Source organism: Scyliorhinus torazame, chromosome 13 (genome assembly GCF_047496885.1).
Source record: "Scyliorhinus torazame isolate Kashiwa2021f chromosome 13, sScyTor2.1, whole genome shotgun sequence".
In the NCBI taxonomy this organism is placed as follows: Eukaryota; Metazoa; Chordata; class Chondrichthyes; order Carcharhiniformes; family Scyliorhinidae; genus Scyliorhinus; species Scyliorhinus torazame.
Genome location: NC_092719.1, coordinates 73,525,028 through 73,544,300, shown reverse-complemented (window position 1 = coordinate 73,544,300; position 19,273 = coordinate 73,525,028). Strand labels below are relative to the sequence as shown.

The window sequence follows — 19,273 nt, the reverse complement described above, 5'->3', positions numbered from 1 at the left end:
TGGAGTTAAAAGCAAAGCTAACCACCGTTCCTGTTCTAGCTTTTTTTGACCCAGAGTGGGAGACTAAAATCTCCACAGATGCCAGACTGGACGGCAGTGGGGCGGTGTTCCTCTAGAAGGATGACTCCCCGTCCTGGGCTCCAGTGGCCTATGCGTCAAGGGCCATGACCCCCACTGAGTAAAGATATGCTCAGATAGAGAAAGAATGCTTGGGCCTTCTCACTGGTATTGTGAAATTCCACGATTATGTCTATCGTCTGCCAACCTTCACAGTAGAGACTGACCACAGACCCCTAGTTCATATCATACACAAGGACTTGAATGACATGACGCCCAGGCTCCAGCGCATTCTCCTTCGACTCCGCAGGTATGATTTCGAACTGGTTTACACATCTGGAAAGGAGCTAATCATTGCAGATGCCCTGTCGCGTGACATCACCTCGCCCTGTGAGCAGGTAGACTTCATACGCCAAATTGAGGCACAGGTGCAACTGTGTGCCAGCACCCTCCCGGCATCAGACGAACGACTCGTCATCATTCGAGAAGAGACCGCAAAGGACCCTCTTCTGCAGCGGGTCATACATCACCTCACGAATGGCTGGCAGAAAGGGCAATGCCCCCCATTCTATAATGTAAAGGATGACCTAACAGTTGTCGAGGGGATCCTCCTTAAGTTGGATCGTATTGTCCTTCCTTGCAGCCTCCAGAGCTTAGTGCTCACGCAGATCCACGAGGGACACCTCGGTATTGAGAAGTGCAGGTGCATGGCCCGGCAGGCTATCTATTGGCCCGGCATCAATGAGGACATATCAAACATGGTCCTCAATTGCACAACCTGCCAGCATTTCCAGCCTGCTCAGCCCAGAGAAACGCTCCAGCAGCACGAGATCGTGAACTCTCCGTGGTCTAAGGTGGGAATTGACCTTTTTCACGCCAATGGGCGTGACTATGTCCTTATAATTGACTACTTCTCGAGTTACCCCGAGGTGGTGAAACTGTCCGACTTGACATCCAGGACTGTCATAAAGGCCTGCAAGGAGGCATTTGCCAGGCATGGCATCCCGCTCACGGTTATGAGCGTCAACGGTCCCGGCTTTTGTGGTCAGGAATGGTCCAACTTCGCAAAGCAATACCAGTTCCAGCACATCACCTCGAGCCCGCATTACCCGCAATCTAACAGGAATGTCGAAAAAGGGTCCATATCGTGAAGCAACTGCTCTACAGGGCTGCGGACTCAGCTTCGGACTTTAACCTTGCTCTCCTGGAGTACTGGGCAACCCAATCTGTCCAACTGTTTGTCTCCGGCGCAGCTCCCAATGAATCGTAACCTGCGGACGACTGTTCCCGTCATTCATTTACCTGACCTGGACCACCTTCCAATGCTGCAAATCAGAACCCGGCAAAGGCTGGAATATGATGCGCATGCAACTGATCTGCCCGTGCTCTCTCCAAAGGATGCTGTTCGCATCAAGTTGCCTGGTGGAGGGGGGGATGTCATAATATGCACCCATGCACATCATGAGGTAAAAGCAGGCAGTGACAGACACCCAGGTGAGCCAATCAACATACAGAACAGAACACAACCAATCACCAGACAGAATACCAGAGGGAGGCTTCCAACTATAAAACACACGAGGCATCAGCACTCCACCTCTTTCCACTGGTGACAACTGTAGTGACATTCAGGGTGTACATATCAGTCAACACTTTCTACACGTGGATCAGAGTTAGCCTGGTCTAGATAGTTAGATTTAGTTTACTTAGAGTAGTAGAGAGTCAACCCACAGGCAGCTGTGTGCTTTGTTACAAAAGTTCAAGAAATCTTATTGAACCAACGCCTACGTTTGGTGTATGCTTTATAGTTTATCTGCATCGTGTTGCAGTCCGTGTTACCCCAGGGTGAATAACAGGATAAACACATTCTCGGGTTTATCCCCGTTTCTGTTGAAGAACCTGCATGGGGTGATAATGTGTGTTTGGTTTTATGAAAGTGAGCTGACAAAGCTTTGTATTGGTACCAATATGGAACGGCGACATTTCCTTGTTGTTAATGGTTAATGTGATTTGTGGAATGTTACATCGTTGATTTTCAAATTGTATTACTGTTGACTGTTTAATAAACAAAATATTCTCATTGCTTATATGTGTCTCTAATTAATTTGTGTCTTCCTGAGTTCACTTTCTCTCTCCATGGTTCAGCAACCTTCTTATCGTCTAAACTTCCCCGCGCCTGTTCCATGCATGGCTCTTATTCTTTGTCTTGGCCGTTAGGGACAAAGCTCAGAAACTCTCATGCAGTAGCTGCCTGCTACCTTCAAACCCCAAAATTTATTTTCACTTCTCCTCTGCAACCTTTTACTTCGCTTCATCCCTCACCCATGTCAATGTATCAGCAGGTGCATTGCTCTGACTATTATAATGTTAAGCTAATGGCATTGTTAAAGATAGGTGATGTTCATTGGCTCAATCTTGGAAGAGTATAAATGGACACAGCTGGAACAGTTAGGGCTGGGGGAACTATAAGAAGTTTGCATCGTAATTGAGCTGTATGGAGAATATACTTGCTGAAGGTAAAAGACAAGCTGCAATATTATTCCTCCATCATGTACTAATACTGATCTTAACAACCCACCTCCCCCCCAACTCACTTCCCTGCAGAAACCCCCTATAACCTGCCCTGGCCTCATACTCCCATCATCTCTCCTGAGCCTTGTGAAGGGCTAATAAATTTAAAAAATAAACACTTGAATGATACAGGCACTAGTGTTCTTTACACCCTCAGACTGTTCCCTATATTTTTTATATGCAACATTTTTGCCTGTATTGTCCCTTTTGACATTCTTAAGTTTCATTGAGTATCCATAGGCTCAATTCTGCACATAAGCGTTACTGTACTGTCACCTATTGTCCAACACTGGTACTGATCTACTTGGACATGAATTCCTCTCATGTTATTTCATTGTTTTAATGGATAAATTTATGAAATTAATGAACTAAACACTTGATTGATACAAACGCTAGCGTTCTTTACATTCTCAGACTTTTCCCTATATGCAACATATAAAGATGTAAAAATGGATGCATGGGGGTGAAAATACTAAAATATCTCCATAACCATTAAAGAATGAAACACACATCCCAGAAATGCCATCTAAATGTGCATTTCCTTCAAAATTACCATGTGCAAATGGTAATTTAAGAGGCACTTTAAAATGTGATTTTTGTTCATAAAACATATGGATTACTTTAATATTCTTTCTCCTCACTACACAGTCCCGTGGTGGTTCTCTCTGTTGTGCATATCAATATTGACACTTTAAGAAAAATTATTTTTCACCATAAACGTGCATGCAAGTTTCCGAAGACATTCAGTACTAAAAAAGGGTTAATCTGAGCAGATGATGATGATCGTGTTTTGGAGGGGTTGAAAAGAGGCAAATTCAATCATTCGGCATCAGAAATAGGACAGTAGAGCTCAGCATCAGAGTAAGCAGGGCCCCAGGCGTTTGTGTTCTTCAACTGGTCAGGGGTAAGATGGTAAAGTGAGCTTATCGTGTCTGGCAATGGTGAATCATGTAGGGGAGGCACTTCTCTGTATGGGGAAAGGGTGGCATATTGTTGGGATGGTGTACAGGCAGACCCACTGGGACACGATGTACCAAACAAGAAAACTGTTTCACGCTGACTGCAGTCTAAAACTGTGAAGCTTTCTTCAGATATCTGTGCATTTGCTAAGTGAACATCTTTGCATGTTCCAATTCTGAGCTCCAGAATTGAAAGACTCCAGAAATTGTTCTTTTATCTTTGATACATCTCAGAAGCTAGGATTTTGGCCTAGATTTTCATGGAGTTGTGGAGACTCCTCAGCGTATTCAAAATGGCACAGGAATACGGATTCAGAAGACCCTTCCCATTTTCAGACTATTTCTATTAGTAGGCGGAACATAATTTACAACTGGATGAAACCCAGTGCTGATTTCAAACTGACCCCAATTTAGACAGAGCTAAGTATTTATCCCACAATGTGAGAGTTACACATTTTTAAAGTGAAGGTAAATGCTCAAATAGAGGGATAATGTCGATCCAGTTATTTGAATAGCCTGTCCTTCAAAAATTGTAAAAAAAATAAAAACGCTTGCCTGTGTCAGTTGAAAGAATCCATGTTTGCAGTGTCAATCGTTGTTTGTTGACATAACCAAAAGTGCTATCATTGTAACATTATTATTGTTTGACTGCTTATGGTGGGCTGTAAATTCACAGTTTGACAGCTCCACAAAGTCATTGAAAGATTAGTTGTCTTTAATAAAAGGATTAGGAATACACATTTTGCTTTTATATGGGATTAGGTACCGAGTGGATTTAAATGTATTGAATGGGCGTCCATGAATGGGGAAATATTTTTTATGCATATATACTTTATTTTATTTCCTCTCAGCATAGTTCCCGAGGTCTGATGTATGCTGCGTGAGTTGGCATGGAGGATGTAAGGGCAAAGAGTGTTGGGGAGGGGTATGGGCTAGCATGATTTGGCATGTATGAGCATGGGAGCAAGGTAGTTGAGGGATAAGGCTAGTGGGCCGAATATTTAGCAAAACAATTGAGATAGAGTCTCACAGAACCAAATTGGCCTTTTCACCAGTCTGCCTCAGATATTGGTAGCTGGTGGCTGCCTCCAATCTGCATCCAGGCCAAACTCTACCCAGTATTTGTTTCACACACACCCTCTCCCCACCAGAGTAGGTCAGGCGATCTCCTAACTTTGCACACCCACCTCAGGAGCTAAAATCCAGGCTTCTGTGTTTGAGTAGATCACACTCGATATCTAGAAGTGACTTTGAATTCAAAAGCAAGTAAAATCAGACCAGTTTTTCATTTGAACCCTGTGAACTGAGTTATATTGTTATATTATTCCACAATTATTTAAGAACTATATTAACATGCGTACAGAATGTCAGAATGCCACAACACTCACTACTGCACTACAATCAGCACACAGAGATCTGGGGGAAAAAACTTGATCTAAGCTCTAGTATTTGTAACCTAAAGTGCTTATTTTAAACTTCTGGGAACCACGAAACATAACATGGTGGCAGCAGTGGTATATGAACCCACAAATGGAAGGTAAAGTACCAACAGAAGCAAAAGGAAAGTTTGAAGGAGAACCAAGAAAATAAACTGATTAATATACTCAGAGCCTCCAGTTGGGTAAATTCCATCATGGTGAGCGAGAAGCCAAATGGACAACTACAAATGGTCCTGGGTCTCAAAGATCTTAATCAAAGAGGAACCGCTACCTTATTCCACCATTGGAGGTGATCACACCAGCACTGGCATGGGCAAAGGCTCCCAGCACATTTCACCCACACATGACACTGGGTCAGTGACTAATTACCAGTCACTGACCTAGGCCATGGCCTCTTGGGTGTGCATATTTTAAAAAATAGTTTAGAGTGCCCAATTATTTTTTTCCAATTAAGGGTCAATTTAGCGTGGCCATTCCACCTACCCTGCATATTTTTTGAGTTGTGGGGGTGAGACCACGCAGACACGATAAGAATGTGCAAATTCCACACGGACAGTGACCCGGGGCCAGGATTGAACCTGGGTCCTCGTCACCGTGAAGCAGCAGTGCTAACCACTGCACCACTGTGCCGCCCTCCTCATGGATATGCACAAATGGTTTTCTCCCATTCTCACCAAGAGGCAGAAGTCACATCCGTTGCTGCTAGGTACCTGGAGATAGCCCCTGCTGAGAACAGAAAATGACCAAGTGGAGGCTGTCTTTGTATGGCCAGGGTGGGATTGACAGTCCAATCGATTGACTCGATTTAAGACATTACCTTATCTGCTGAGAGACCAGGGTCAGAAATGGGTAGAAAGCTACAGATCTTAAGGATATTGGTACTGCAGCCAGGAAGTTAGACTTGACCAGTCATTGGAAGTCTGGTGGAAGAATTTGTTCAGCGGAACGACTACCAGGCAATGAGTTGAAACATACTGCTCTTACTGAGCAACTAGTGTTCTAAATATATACTATTGCTTAGTGGGTTAAAAAAAGGTTTTCGACATGAAATGGAAATTGTATCCATTTTTTTGGGTGTTGTTGATACCAAAATACAGAGTGAGAAACTGAAGAGGCATTTGGATCACATTGGATTATTACACAAGAGATTCTAAGGAATTACACAATGCTGGAGCGGCAAGGTAGCATAGTGGTTTGCACGGTTTCTTCACAGCTCCAAGATCCCAGGTTCGATTCCCGGCTTGGGTCACTGTCTTTGCGGAGTCTGCACGTTCTCCCAGTGTCTACATGGGTTTCGTCCGGGTGCTCCGGTTTCCTCCCACAGTCCAAAGATGTGCAGGATAGGTGGATTGGCCACGTTAAATTGCCCTTAGTGTCCAAAAAGGTTAGATGGGGTTACTGGGTTACAGGGAAGGGGTGGAGGGGTGGGCTTAAGTAGGGTGCTCTTTCCAAGGGCCGGTGCAGACTCGATGGGCTGAATGGCCTCCTTCTGCACTGTAAAGTCTATGATTCTATGATCAATGTAATATTCAAGTTACCGTGGCAAGACTGAGCCCTACAATAAATAACTGCGGTAAAAACACATCTTACAATATGGATTCTAACCAGAATGTTTTTAATTGTATTTTAAAATCTGCCAATGGAAGAATTCCAGCAACAGCCGTTTTGTTTTTGTGCCCATTTGGCACTGGGGTTCCCCCCATGGTTCATGCATCCTCCAAGAGCCTATGAACCACATCAATTTACAGAAGGGGCCGACTCTGCTAAAAATCCGAGGGGATGGGAGGGGATTTAAACAGACCACCCACCACAATGAAGCTGGCAAGAGTAGAGTGCTGCACGCGGGAGGGCTACCTGTATCCTTGCTTTGGGCTGACCGAAACTGCTGGAAGCAGGAATGGGATTAGGGGTCTCAAAACAGAACCTGGTTCCTCCCACCATTTTTAAAGGACTTCTGAGTCAACCGGATAAAAATCTGGGACATTCTCTGCGAAAATCAGTATCAAGCTAGAGGCAGCATTAGAGCACTAATAACTGACCCTGTCACTGAAGGGAGGAGACAAGGGGGACTCAGTCACCTCCCCAACGTGAGGAAAAGGAAATCAGCAAGAGACCCGAGCCCCAAAATCCCTCCAACAATGCACAGCAGACCACCATTTGACTCATCATGCCTATGATGGCAAATGTCTTTCGCTATCTGGTTTAGAGCATATTGCTGTTGGCTCAAGAACAAATCATGGACCTTGGCCATGCCAAAACATAAGGAATGCAATGTTTCAACATAGTTCTGCAGAGGTATGTAGACAATGTAAGTACAAACCGATGATGAAGTTGGTTCTGGATGCTGACTGTCCATACTGCTGCTCAATGAACTTGGGTTTAAAGGTCAACATGCCAATTAGAGAATTCATTTGTATGACCAATGACACCAATAACAGTATGTAGAGGCTGTTTGAAAACAGTACTTTCAAAGATGAAAAGAAACCTGGAAAATCAAAAAGAAAAGCAAATGTTATTTCAGACAACCTGATGAGAACTTAGTTTGGACCAATTCTATATATTTCAGCAAACAAAATCTCAAATAATATTGCTCTAGTGGAACGAGGTATCACTGAGGAGGTTTCTTGTATAATGAAGAGGTTTAATGGAACAACAATGAGGTTAACTATATACAGGCACGGAGGTATGTCATACAGGTCTTTACACCTTGATGTCTGGGTCCACACAGCCCGGGCTCCTTTGCCCAGGGCCCTGCGCTTTATCCCCATTGGTCGGGGCTTGCATGCTCCTACGCGATAGGCTCAAAGCGGGTCATGCGCCCTGCGAAAAGCTGCCCCTTAAAGGGGCCACGCTACCATGTCCCTCTCCCAAATTAAGTCCATCGATAAATAAATTAATCATATATTATTAACAGTTAACTATGTTACAAGAGGGCAGAAATACAGAGTGGGGTAGTAGAGTACAGTCCTTCACCAGGTCAGTCTGTAAGGGGATCTCTTAGGTCTGGTGGAACGCCTCAGTTCCCTGACTGGTTCCTCCACCAGTGAGGTAGTGCCTTCGTCAACAGCAAAAGATAGCCACAAGATCTCGACAGGTGCATTGGGAAACACTGCTCTCTATTCCGCTCAGGAGTAGTGGGAGGTTTCCCTTGTTTCCGGCTCCACTTCCGGCTCCACCACAGGGGTATTGGTAGTGCCTACCGCATCCACCTATTCAGACACTGGGGCTGCAGCCTCTCTCCGCTCTTTATTTGGTCTAAGTGCGTCCGCACTAGTTTCCTTTCTAAATCCACCAGGTAGGAGGCAGGACCTATTTTGCCACAATTTTCTTAGGTATTTACGATGGATCCAATGCAAAGTTTCTTACAAAAACTAGGTTACTGGTTTTAAACGATCTGTTGCCTTTCACCGAGTTGTGATACTTCTTTTGGGAGGCTGGCCTCACCTCCACCCACCCCACCAAACGGGGAAACACCAAGTTCTACCCGTGTACGAAAGCACTGACCCATTAATAGCTCCGCTGGTATGCTCCAATAGTAATCTGAGGGGTGGTATTGTTCAAAGGGAGGAAATTAGCCAATTTTAGGGACAACGACCGATGGGGTTTTTTTATTGCAGATTTAAAAGTTTGCACTGTTTTTTCTGCCGGGCCCTTTGAGGCTGGCTGATGAGGGCCATTCAGATGTGGTGGATGCCATCAGTCTGCACAAAACACTGGAATTTCTCCCCCGTAAAAGATGTGCCATTGTCAGAAACCAATACTTCTGGAAGACCATGAATGGCGAAAATGCATCTTAGGGTTCCAATGGTGGCCGTTGAGGTTGTCAACACCATTTTCGACACATCCGGCCACTTGGGGCATCAAGAACATTCTTCCCAGGCAGGGGCCAGGGAAACATGGGCCTGTGGGTGGTCAGGCCACTCCCATGGCAGGGTTTGCTGCTATTGACAGAAGGCACACTGACAAATCCGATTCTCAATATCTTGGTCCATACCCGTACATATCTAGCTCCTGGCCAACATTTACATCTTAGCCTGGCCAGGGTGCACACTGCAACTCCTGCAGCTGTTGCTCTCCTGCTGGGGGTGGTACCACCACCCGGGAACCCCAGAGGAAAACTCCATCTTTGCAATTGAGTTAATCTTTCCTCAGGTGTTAGGGCCCGAGCTGATTGGTGCCATCCACTTGGAACCAATCGTTTGATCTTCGAGGAGATAGTGTCACGTTGGATTCAGTTTCTGATGTGAGCCTAAGCAGCCGGAATTAATGCCAGAATAATCCCTCATGGCACATGTGGTGGTGCTAGACTTTGGGGGAGCAGGAGCCGACTCGGCATTGGAGATCTGCATCCCCGTTCGATGTTGGAAGTCATAGCCAGAGGCCGCCAATAGCAAGGCCCACCTTTGCACTCTGGCTGAAGCAATAGGTGGAATTGGTCTATCCTCACGGAATAGCCCCAGTAACAGCTTGTGGTCGGTTACGATGGTGAAACGGTGGCCATACACATACTGATGGAATCTTTTAATGCCGTATGTAACAGCTAGGCTCTCATTTTCAGTTTGTGCATTCTTTCGTTCTGTATAGGAGAATGTTTGGGAGATGAAGACGATGGGCCTTTCAGTGACATCCTCCATCTTGTGGGACAGAACCGCCCCTATCCCACAAAACGAAGCATCACGGCTCAAAATGATCTGCTTGCCTGGATCGAAATGTACCAAAAGGTCAGATGCCTATAGGGCCTGTTTGACTTGATTGAAACTTTGCTTTTGAGAGTCTTTCCAATGCCAGTGTTGGTGCTTCTTTAAAAGGAGGTGTAGCTAACGTAGTTGCTAAATTAGCGATGAACCAGCCGTAGTAATTTACCACCTCCAGAAACAATTTCAATTCTGCAACATTCTTCAGTGCAGGATTCTCTTTGATGGCTTTCACCGCATCTTCTGAAGGGTGCAAGTCTTTTGAGTCCGTCTTAAATTCCAAATATGGAACCACTCTGGCCTGAAATATGCACTTCTCTTTTTCTCTGGTGCCAGCATCTCTAAACTTTTAGAAGCTGTCCAGACCCTCCTCGTGTAAAGTCCCTGTCACCAAGACACCATCTGAGTAGGCCACAACTTTAGGGATTCCTTGCAGCATGTTCGCATTATCGGTTGAAATATTGTGCAAGTAGACGACATACCAAAAGGCAACTGGTATATTCTAAAAATTCTTGTACATGGTCACATATTTCCTGGAGACCTCATCCAGTTTGAATTGCAAATAAATGTAACGTAAATTAAGCTTTGTATATGTGAGGCCCCCGCCAACCTTGCAGAGAGGTCTTCTATCCAAGGGATCAGATTCTTGTCGAGTTGGGCCATTTGGTTTATGGTAAGTTTGTGACCACCGCAGAATCTGACAGAGTGGTCAGGTTTTAAGACAGGGACAATTCAGAGAATTCAGAGAATTGTACCGGTTTGATGGTCCCTTGTTCTTCCAAGCGTGGCAAATCGGCCTTGACTTTCTGGTGTCGAGCATATAGGACAGGCACAGCTCTGAAGTATTTTGTTGTGGATTCGGGGTTCACGTAAAATTTGGCCTTTGCCCGTTGAATTCAGCCAAGTTCATTTTGGAACACATCTTTGTACTTGCACAGGGCTTCTTGAAAAAATGGTATGTGATATCCTGAAAATTTCTCGCCAGTTTAGCTTTATCTGACGTAGCTAATCGCACCTGTCACAAACCACGCAGATGTTACCTACAAGGTTATCCCAACTCGGAAAATCGATTCTTATCATATTCATAGAATCATAGAATTTACAGTGCAGAAGGAGGCCATTCGGCCCATCGAGTCTGCACCGGCTCTTGGAAAGAGCACCCCACCCAAGGTCAACACCGCCACCCTATCCCCATAACCCAGTAACCTCACCCAACACTAAGGGCAATTTTGGACACTAAGGGATTTATCATGGCCAATCCTCCTAACCTGCACATCTTTGGACTGTGGGAGGAAACCGGAGCACCCGGAGGAAACCCACGCACACACGGGGAGGATGTGCAGACTCCCCACAGACAGTGACCCAAGCTGGAATCGAACCTGGGACCCTGGAGCTGTGAAGCAATTGTGCTATCCACAAGGCTACCGTGCTGCCCCAAAATTCTTGGGGCATAGTTTTTTTTTGAATGATGAAGTGAAAACCCAGTAAGAATAAGCAGCCCCAGTCATGTAACAATTATTAAAGACAAATACACACACACAAAATGACACTGCTCTATGATAATGAAGCATGAATTGCGACACATACACAGTTTATATAGAAGATACCCATTGTTCCAAACTATGGCCGGGGTTCTCTAATCCTGCGGCCAAGTTCTGACGCCGGCCTGAAAAGTGGCGCGAGCCACGCCGGCGTCAACAGGCCTCACCTGGCAGCCCCCTTCCTAGGGGGCTAGTATGGTGCCGGAGTGGTCTCCGCAGCTCCGGCGCCTGAAAGCCGACGCGCCACGGCCGGCCCGAGTTCGCGCATGCACTTGGGTTCCCGTCTCCGCCCCGGCCCCCGGGCAATATGGAGGAGCCCTCCAGGGGCCCGGCGCGGGGGAACATAGGCCCCCACGGAACCAGCCCACCCGCTGATCGGTAGGCCCATGATCGCGGGAAAGGCCACCGTGGAGGGCCCCCGCAGCGTTGGATCCCCCCGCCCCCCCTCCACCAGACGTCCCCCGCAGACAGAACTCCGAGGTCCCGCCGTGTGAGACCGTACGTAACCCACGCCAGTGGGACTCGGCCGAACTCGGCGGGCACTTGCCCGTCGAGGCCCAGAGAATCGCCTGGGGGGCCGCTTTCAACAGCCCCTGACCGGCGCAGCGGCGATCCCGCAGGCACCCGAAAATTGGCACCAGAGAATTGGTGAGCCGGCGTCAGGGTGGCGTGGCGCGATTCTCGCACCCCCCCCCCCCCCAGTGATTCTCTGACCCGGCGCGGGATCGGAGAATCCCGGCCTATATCTATGATCCCTGAACTCCTTAAGACTTCCCCGTTTCCCTAAACAACATCCAAATTAAATAAATCTATTAGTTAAAAAACAGCTTATAGGGACCACACAGTAAGGGATGATAATCAAGTCTGGAAAATGTCTTGACCTGGTTCAGTGAAGATATTCAAACTCCCTGTATGAAGATTTTGGCACTACCTTGGCTCTAAAACTTAGAGGCTGTTAGATTTAAACCTTGGCCCCCAGGCTGTTAGCGGAAAACTGGCTTGTCTGCTTCTGAGGCTGCTAGGTTGGTGAAAGCTGCGCAGTAGAGTCTAGGACAGGTCAGGGCAGTGCTAGTTTTAGCTCTGAAGAGCTCCAGGGGCTCTGGTTAACAGCTGACATAGAAGGAACTTAATTTGGGAAAAAATCAGTATAAAGACAATTTATTGAGTTATGGTGTTGGTCAATTGTGCCAATGCAAATAAGAATGCAAAGTCCATGGGGCGGGATTCTATAAATAGGGGCTATGTCCCCACGCCGGCGGGAGAACCGGCGCCAATGACTCCGGCGTCAATGGCCCCCGAAAGTGAGGAATTCTCACCTTTTTAGGGGGCTAGGTTGCCGCTGGAGTCGTCCCCGAAGCTCCAGCCGGGGCCGAAGGGCCGGCGCAAGTTCGCGCATGCGCGGAACAGCCGGTGTGATCTTGCACATACGTGGACCGGCCGGCGTATTTCCTCGCATCTGCAAAACGGCCGGCTATTTCCGCGCATGCGCTGGGGTTCCCTTCTCTGCGCCGGCCCCCGGGCAATATGGCAGAGCCCTACAGGGGCCCGGCGCGGTGGAAAGAAGGCCCCCACGGAACCGACCCGCACGCAGATCGGTAGTCCCCGACGTGGGCCAGGCACCGTAGGGGACCCGGATCCCCCCCCCCCCCCAGGACGGCCCCCGCACATTTACCTGCCAGATCCCACCGTGCATGAGGTAATTGCGGGACTGGGCAAAACCTGATGGCCACTCGGCCCATCGGGTCCCGGAGAATCGCCGGAGGGGCCACTGTCAACGGCCCCCAAACGGGAATCCCGCCGGCCCCCCAAAAACGGTGGCGGAGAATAGGGAAGCCAGTGTCAGGGCGGGATTCACTCCTCCCCCCCAGGGATTCTCCAACCCGACGCAGGGTCGGACAATCCCAGCCCATGTGTGTTATATGCAGGGAAGTATTGGTAAATGAGAGGAGACGTTTCAATTTTGAAGGAGTGGTGGGTGAAAATTTCCTTTCGAGGTTGAGGCCCCAGTGTCAGTTATTAACTGACTCCAAATTAAAAGGTGACACTGCTGTACCTGGCCTGTGACAACACATTAAAAACACACCAATAGCACATGAGGCTGTCAGCATTCTGGAGTAGCAACTCCCAGGAGCATTCAGTGTTGAGTGAAAGAAGCATATTGTAGCCATTTCCCTTCACGGCAACCTACATGTGGGAGGTTGGATTTTCTGTTCTCACAAAGATGAAGATGGCACGAAGGAACTGGCTGAACTCTGCTCCTGATATGCGCATTGCCCTCTCCTCCTGTGAACCTGATTTGATTGAGATTGCGAGAACCAAGCAGGCTACCCTTTCACATTAAAGGTAAGCGAACATAGCATGCATCGCAAAGGCCGACTGGAGTAGGTCACGAAGGTCGGCCGGTTGGCAAAAGCGGGTCCCGGGAAAAAAAGTTTGAAAAACACTGATTTAGCTGATCTGTTTCTACTAAAGGAAATTCACACTTGGTCCTATCTTCTAATCTTATTACTGGGAAAGACGCATCCCATCCTGCCTTTTGTAGGCAGGCTACTGCTGTTGCTCGGCAGATTTCTACCCATTGCTGGGCATAATGCATCCTTTGACAACTTGTTAAATTTGCTGTTCTTCTGACATAGGAAAATCGATAACATGTCCCATGAGGCTGACCCTTGTCCTTTCACAATGATTATGGGTAATTGAGCTGACTGTTCTTGACACGACATGGGTGTCGTCGTGGTACCTAAAATCTTTAAGGTTTCCCTGTATACTTCATCAATTTAGCAGTCTTGCTGCTCAGACTCAGGGGTTCGACTTTTCCTCAAAAAGGTACTTGTAGCTTTGCTCACCAACCACTGTGGCCGATACCCCTGTGGTGACCTCCATGCTCGATGGTCGCCTATTGGCCATAAGGGCTATTTCTATGGAAACCGCCATGCATACTTTAACCATATTTAACCTGTAGATCACGGATTCCTCTTCAGGACTTTCCGCTACGTTATACAGTGGAGCCATGTGTGTGTGTTTGTCTTTTTTAAAACCAGGTGCGGCCTGCCTGGCATGGCAAAGTACTTGAATATGGCACTCCCTATCACACTTGAAGCAAATGAAACCTCTGCAATGGATCATCTCCTTACGGGTGGTTTCCTTTCACAACTGTAACGCTCATCCAAATTCCTGTGGTTTTCTTCCTTGCTGCTGACCACGAACCTGCTCCTGGGATCTCTGTTCAGCCTCCTCTGTGCCTGTCACTCAGGGTGCTTGCTTAGCAGCCGTTCTACTCCAAAGTTGATTAACCTCGTCTTCCTGCATGCACTGTAGCACAGAAATGCCCTTCTGTGCGCTTTCAGTGGCTTGAGCTATCTCTATAGTTTTATTTTATAATTTTTAAATTCATTTACTCATTCAATGTGGGCCAACATTTATTGCTCGTCCCTAGTTGCCCTTCACAAGGTTGTGGTGAGCTGCCTTCTTGAAGCGCTGCAATCCCTGAGGAGTAGGTAAACCCACTGTGCTGTTTGGGAGAGAGTTCCAGGACATTGCCCCAGTGACAGTGAAGGAACGGCGATATATTTCCAAGTAAGGTTGCTGAGTGACTTGGAGGGGAACCTCCAGGTGATGGGGTTCCCAGGTGTCTTCTGCTCTTGTCCTTCTAGATGGTAGTGGTTGTGGGTTTGGAAGGTGTTGTCTAAGGAACCTTGGTGAGTTACTGCAGTGCATCTTGTAGATGGTACACAGGGCTGCCACTGTTCGTCGATGGTGGAGGATTTGAATGTTTGTGGGAGGGACAGCAATCAAGTGGGCTGTTTTGTCCTGGATGGTGTTGAGTTTCTTGAGTGTTCTTGGAGCTGCATTCATCCAGACAAGTGGAGAGTATTCCATTACACACCTGGCTTGTGCCTAGTAGATGGTGGTCAAGCTTGGGGGGGGTCAAGAGTGGAGTTACTCACCGTAGAATCCCTAGCCTTTGACCTACCTTGGTAGCCACAGTATTAATATGGCTAGCCCAGTTCAGTTTCTGGTCAATGGTGACCCCCAGGATGTTGATTGTGGGGGATTCAGTGATGGTAATGCCATTGAATGTCAAGGGGCGATGGTTTAATCCTCTCTTGTAGGAGATGGTAATTGCCTGGTGTGAATGTAACTTGCCACTTGTCAACCCAAGCTTGCATATTGTCCAGGTCTTGCTGCATTTGGACACAGACTGCTTCATTATCTGGGTAGTCGTGAATGGTGCTGAACATTGTGCAGTCATCCGCAAAAATCCCCACTTCTGACCTTATGATGGAAGGTAGGTCATTGATGAAGCAGCTGAACATGGTTGGGCCTAGGACACTACCATGAGGAACTCCTGCAGTGATGCCCTGGAGCTGAGATGACTGACCTCCAACCACCACAACTATCTTCCTTTGTGCCAAGTGAGACTCCAACCAGCAGAGAGTTTCCCCCCTGATTCCCATTGACTCCAGTTTAGCTGGGGCTCCTTGATGCCACACTCGTTCAAATGCTGCCTTGATGTCAAAGGCAGTCACTCTCACTTCACCTCTAGCATTCAGCTCTTTAGTCCATGTTTGAACCAAGGTTGTAATGAGGTCAGGAGCTCAGGGTAATTAAGCCAGGATAATTTTCATTTAGGTGAACAATTTTCTTTATACATTGATATTCTTAATGCCAGAAACCAGACAGTCGTGCAGCATATCGCTTAATGATGAGCCAAATTTGTGTTGTTCAGCAGAGTTCATTTGGCGAAGCCTTGATCACAAATGCTGAAATTGTCTCTCGCAGGTCCCTGATGACTGAATTGCATTTATAGCGCTGCAGTATAATGGCGGGTCTGGGGTTGAAATGGGAGTGACAAGTGTCACCAATTGGTCAAACGATTTTGTGTCTGGGGCTTCCGGGGATGTTCAATTCCTAATGAGGTTGCAGATCTGGGGCCCACAAACCATTAACAAAATGACCTTTTGCTCAGCTTTCCCCATGGTCTCACTGTTGTAGAAAGGTTCCAGAACCTCTTGATTTATTGGCTCCAGTGTTCAGCCTCTTGGTCGAACGGATCAAGATTCCCGATGAAAGGAACGGTTTCTCACTCACTTCTTCTTTCTGACCTTGGGCGCGATTCTCCGACCCCCCCACCGGGTCGGAGAATCGCCGGGTGCTGGCATGAATCCCGCCCCCGCCGTGTCCTGAATTCTCCGCCACCAGAGATTCGGCGGGGGTGGGAATCGCGCCGCGCCGGTTGGCAGGCCCCCCCCCCCGGCAATTCTCCGGCCTGGATGGGCCAAAGTCCCGCTGCTAGAATGCCTGTCCCGCCAGCGTGGATTAAACCACCTCTCTTACCGGCGGGACAAGGCGGCGCGGGCGGGCCCCGGGGGGTGCCCCCACGGTGGCCTGGCCCGCGATCGGGGCCCACCGATCCGCGGGCGGGTCTGTGCCGTGGGGGCACTCTTTTCCTTCCGCCTTCGCCGCGGTCTCCACCATGGCGGAGGTGGAAGAGACCCCCTCCACTGCGCATGCGCGGGGATGCCGTGAGCGGCCGCTGACGCTCTCGCGCATGCGCTGCCCGGCAATGTCATTTCCGCGCCAGCTGGCGGGGCAACAAAGGCCTTTCCCGCCAGCTGGCGGGGCGGAAATCAGTCCGGCGCGGGCCTAGCCCCTTAAGGTTAGGGCTCGGCCGGTCAAGATGCGGAGGATTCTGCACCTTTGGGGCGGCGCAATGCCAGACTGATTTGCGCCGTTTTTGGCGCTGGTCGGCGGACATCGTGCCAATTACGGAGAATCCCGCCCCTTGTCTTTTCAGTTTACCTTGGAGATTTCCAATGCAACTCCCTTCTCCCATGAATTTCGAGACTTGTGACCATTGTCCGATGTACTCTTGTCGCCAATATAGTAGCACAAAGTGTCACTGAGGAGGTTTCTTGGATAACAAAGTGGTTTCTTGGAAACAACAATGAGTTTTAACTATATATACAGGCACAGAGGTATGTCATACAGGTCTTTACTCCTTGACTCCCAGAACACACTACCTGGGGCCTTACTCACAGGGCCCCACGCTTTTTCACCATTGGTCAAGGTTGGCATGCTCCCACGTGATAGGCCCTGAGCAGGTCATGTGCCTGATGATAAACCATCCCTTAAGTGGCCATGCTGCCACAATTGCCAATTCCCACTTTTGGAATTTGCTGCAAGATCTTGCCGCCAATTTTAGTGGAGCTTTCAGGAAGTTACCCTGTGCTTCCTCTCCTATTTCACAAGCATCCATATGATTCGCAATGCGATATTCCTCATAGATTTATTCTTAATGGGAGGGGCATCAAGCAATAAATTCTGCCCACAGCCCATTTTCCTTTTTTAAAAACAAAAAGCTAAATAATCCTTTAAATGATACCACAAATATAATTTCCTGTTTCAAGTGCAGAAATTCCCACTGTTAACCATCAGAATCATGTCTTGAGTCCACGTTACAAGATTATTTCCAAATCTTTGCATTTTAAGTTGTTAATTTTTTGGTGTGTGGCACGGTGGTACAGTGCTTAGCACTGCTGCCTCACAGCACTGTTATGTTATGCATCTTCATCTAGAATAAGCTGCTTCCTTGATGTATACTCTGACAAAGGAAGGTTCAGACTTGGAGATAGGTTTAACACATTTATTGAACAGTTAACAATTCTCCTACTGGAGTTCAACTCTGCTGCTGATCTTGCTATAGTAACTCAATCTAACTAACCAGTCTGCTCTCATCCATGCGGTGGGTGTGATGCTTCCTGATCTGACCCTGTCTCTCTGAGTGTCGCCTATGGAAAAAGAAAGAGCATGTGTGCCCTGTCCTTTTATATGGGTAGCCCCCTTGTGGTAGTGTCACCTCTGGGTGTGTCTTGACTGCCCATTGGTCGTGTCCTATCTTGTTGACCTATTGGTTGAATGTCATGATGTCTCTGGTGCTCCCTCTAGTGTTTATTTAGTCTTAGTATATTTGCATTAACCCCTTGTGTATTTACAGTGATGCATATCACCACAAGCACCAGGGACCCAGGTTCAATTCCGGCCTTGGGTGACTGTATGGAGTTTGCACATTCTCCCGTGTCTGTGTGGGTTTCCTCCGGGTGCTCCAGTTTACTCCCACAGTCCAAAGATGTGCAAGTTAGGTGGATTAGCCATGCTAAATTGCCCCTTAGTGTCCTGGGTTGTGCAGGTTAGGTGGGGTTATGGGGACACAGCAGGGGAGTGAGCCTAGGTAGGGTACTCTTTCAGAGAGTTGGTGCAGACTCGATGGGCTATATGGCCTCCTTCTATACTGTTTGGATTCTGTGTCTAACCGAATCAAGCATCTCTCAAAGTCCAAATAGACACCATTCATAGCCATTCTGCTAATCAGTGATATCATTCACAAAATCCAACTGGAGTAGTCAGCAATGGCCTTTTCTTTGTTAATCATCCCTTTTTACATTCCCCACAAATTAGCTCCTTTCAACCGAAAATCTTTTTACAGAAAATACTGGACAACCTCCAATATTGCACAACCTCCACTGGAAATCCACTTCTCATATTCTTAAGTCAATTTTCAAACCTGTGCTTACTTATCCTTCTAATCTCTTACTCCTTATTTTGACCATTGATCAGCAAGTTGAACCTTAATAAAAGCTGTCTGACAATACAATTACAAGGTATCATATCAACGTTCTCCGTCAATCTAGTCAATACCATTTGAAAACTTCAGTAAATCAACATGATCTTTTGCTCTCTCCTATTTCATATTCACTGTCCTCACATAAAGCTTTATTTTTTTTCCCCCAAGTAAAACAACAAAGAACATTGTGCAAATGCTAGAAATATGCAGCGGGTCAGTCAGCATCTGAGGAGAGCCAAGGCAGCTCATTGACCAATCGAGGTGCATAACCTTGATCAGTTTGGATGGAGGAGTTGCAGACTGGAAGTGTCATTCACTTGTTTACTGATGCTGACTGATCTGCTATAGATTCCTGCCATTTTGACAATTCCGAGTGTTGAACTATTAAACC

General features: G+C 47.4%; 1 protein-coding gene across 3 annotated transcripts in view; it reads right to left on the bottom strand.

Moving 5' to 3' along the window:
• The window catches only part of LOC140388106 (solute carrier organic anion transporter family member 1C1-like), a 105,600-nt gene that overhangs the window by 34,795 nt on the left and 51,532 nt on the right, over positions 1-19,273 (bottom strand). For all 3 annotated transcript variants that reach the window (XM_072471759.1, XM_072471761.1, XM_072471760.1), the window contains exon 9: positions 7,344-7,508. In XM_072471759.1, coding sequence (XP_072327860.1) covers positions 7,344-7,508 — 165 coding nt within the window. The remainder of the gene's footprint in view (positions 1-7,343; positions 7,509-19,273) is intronic.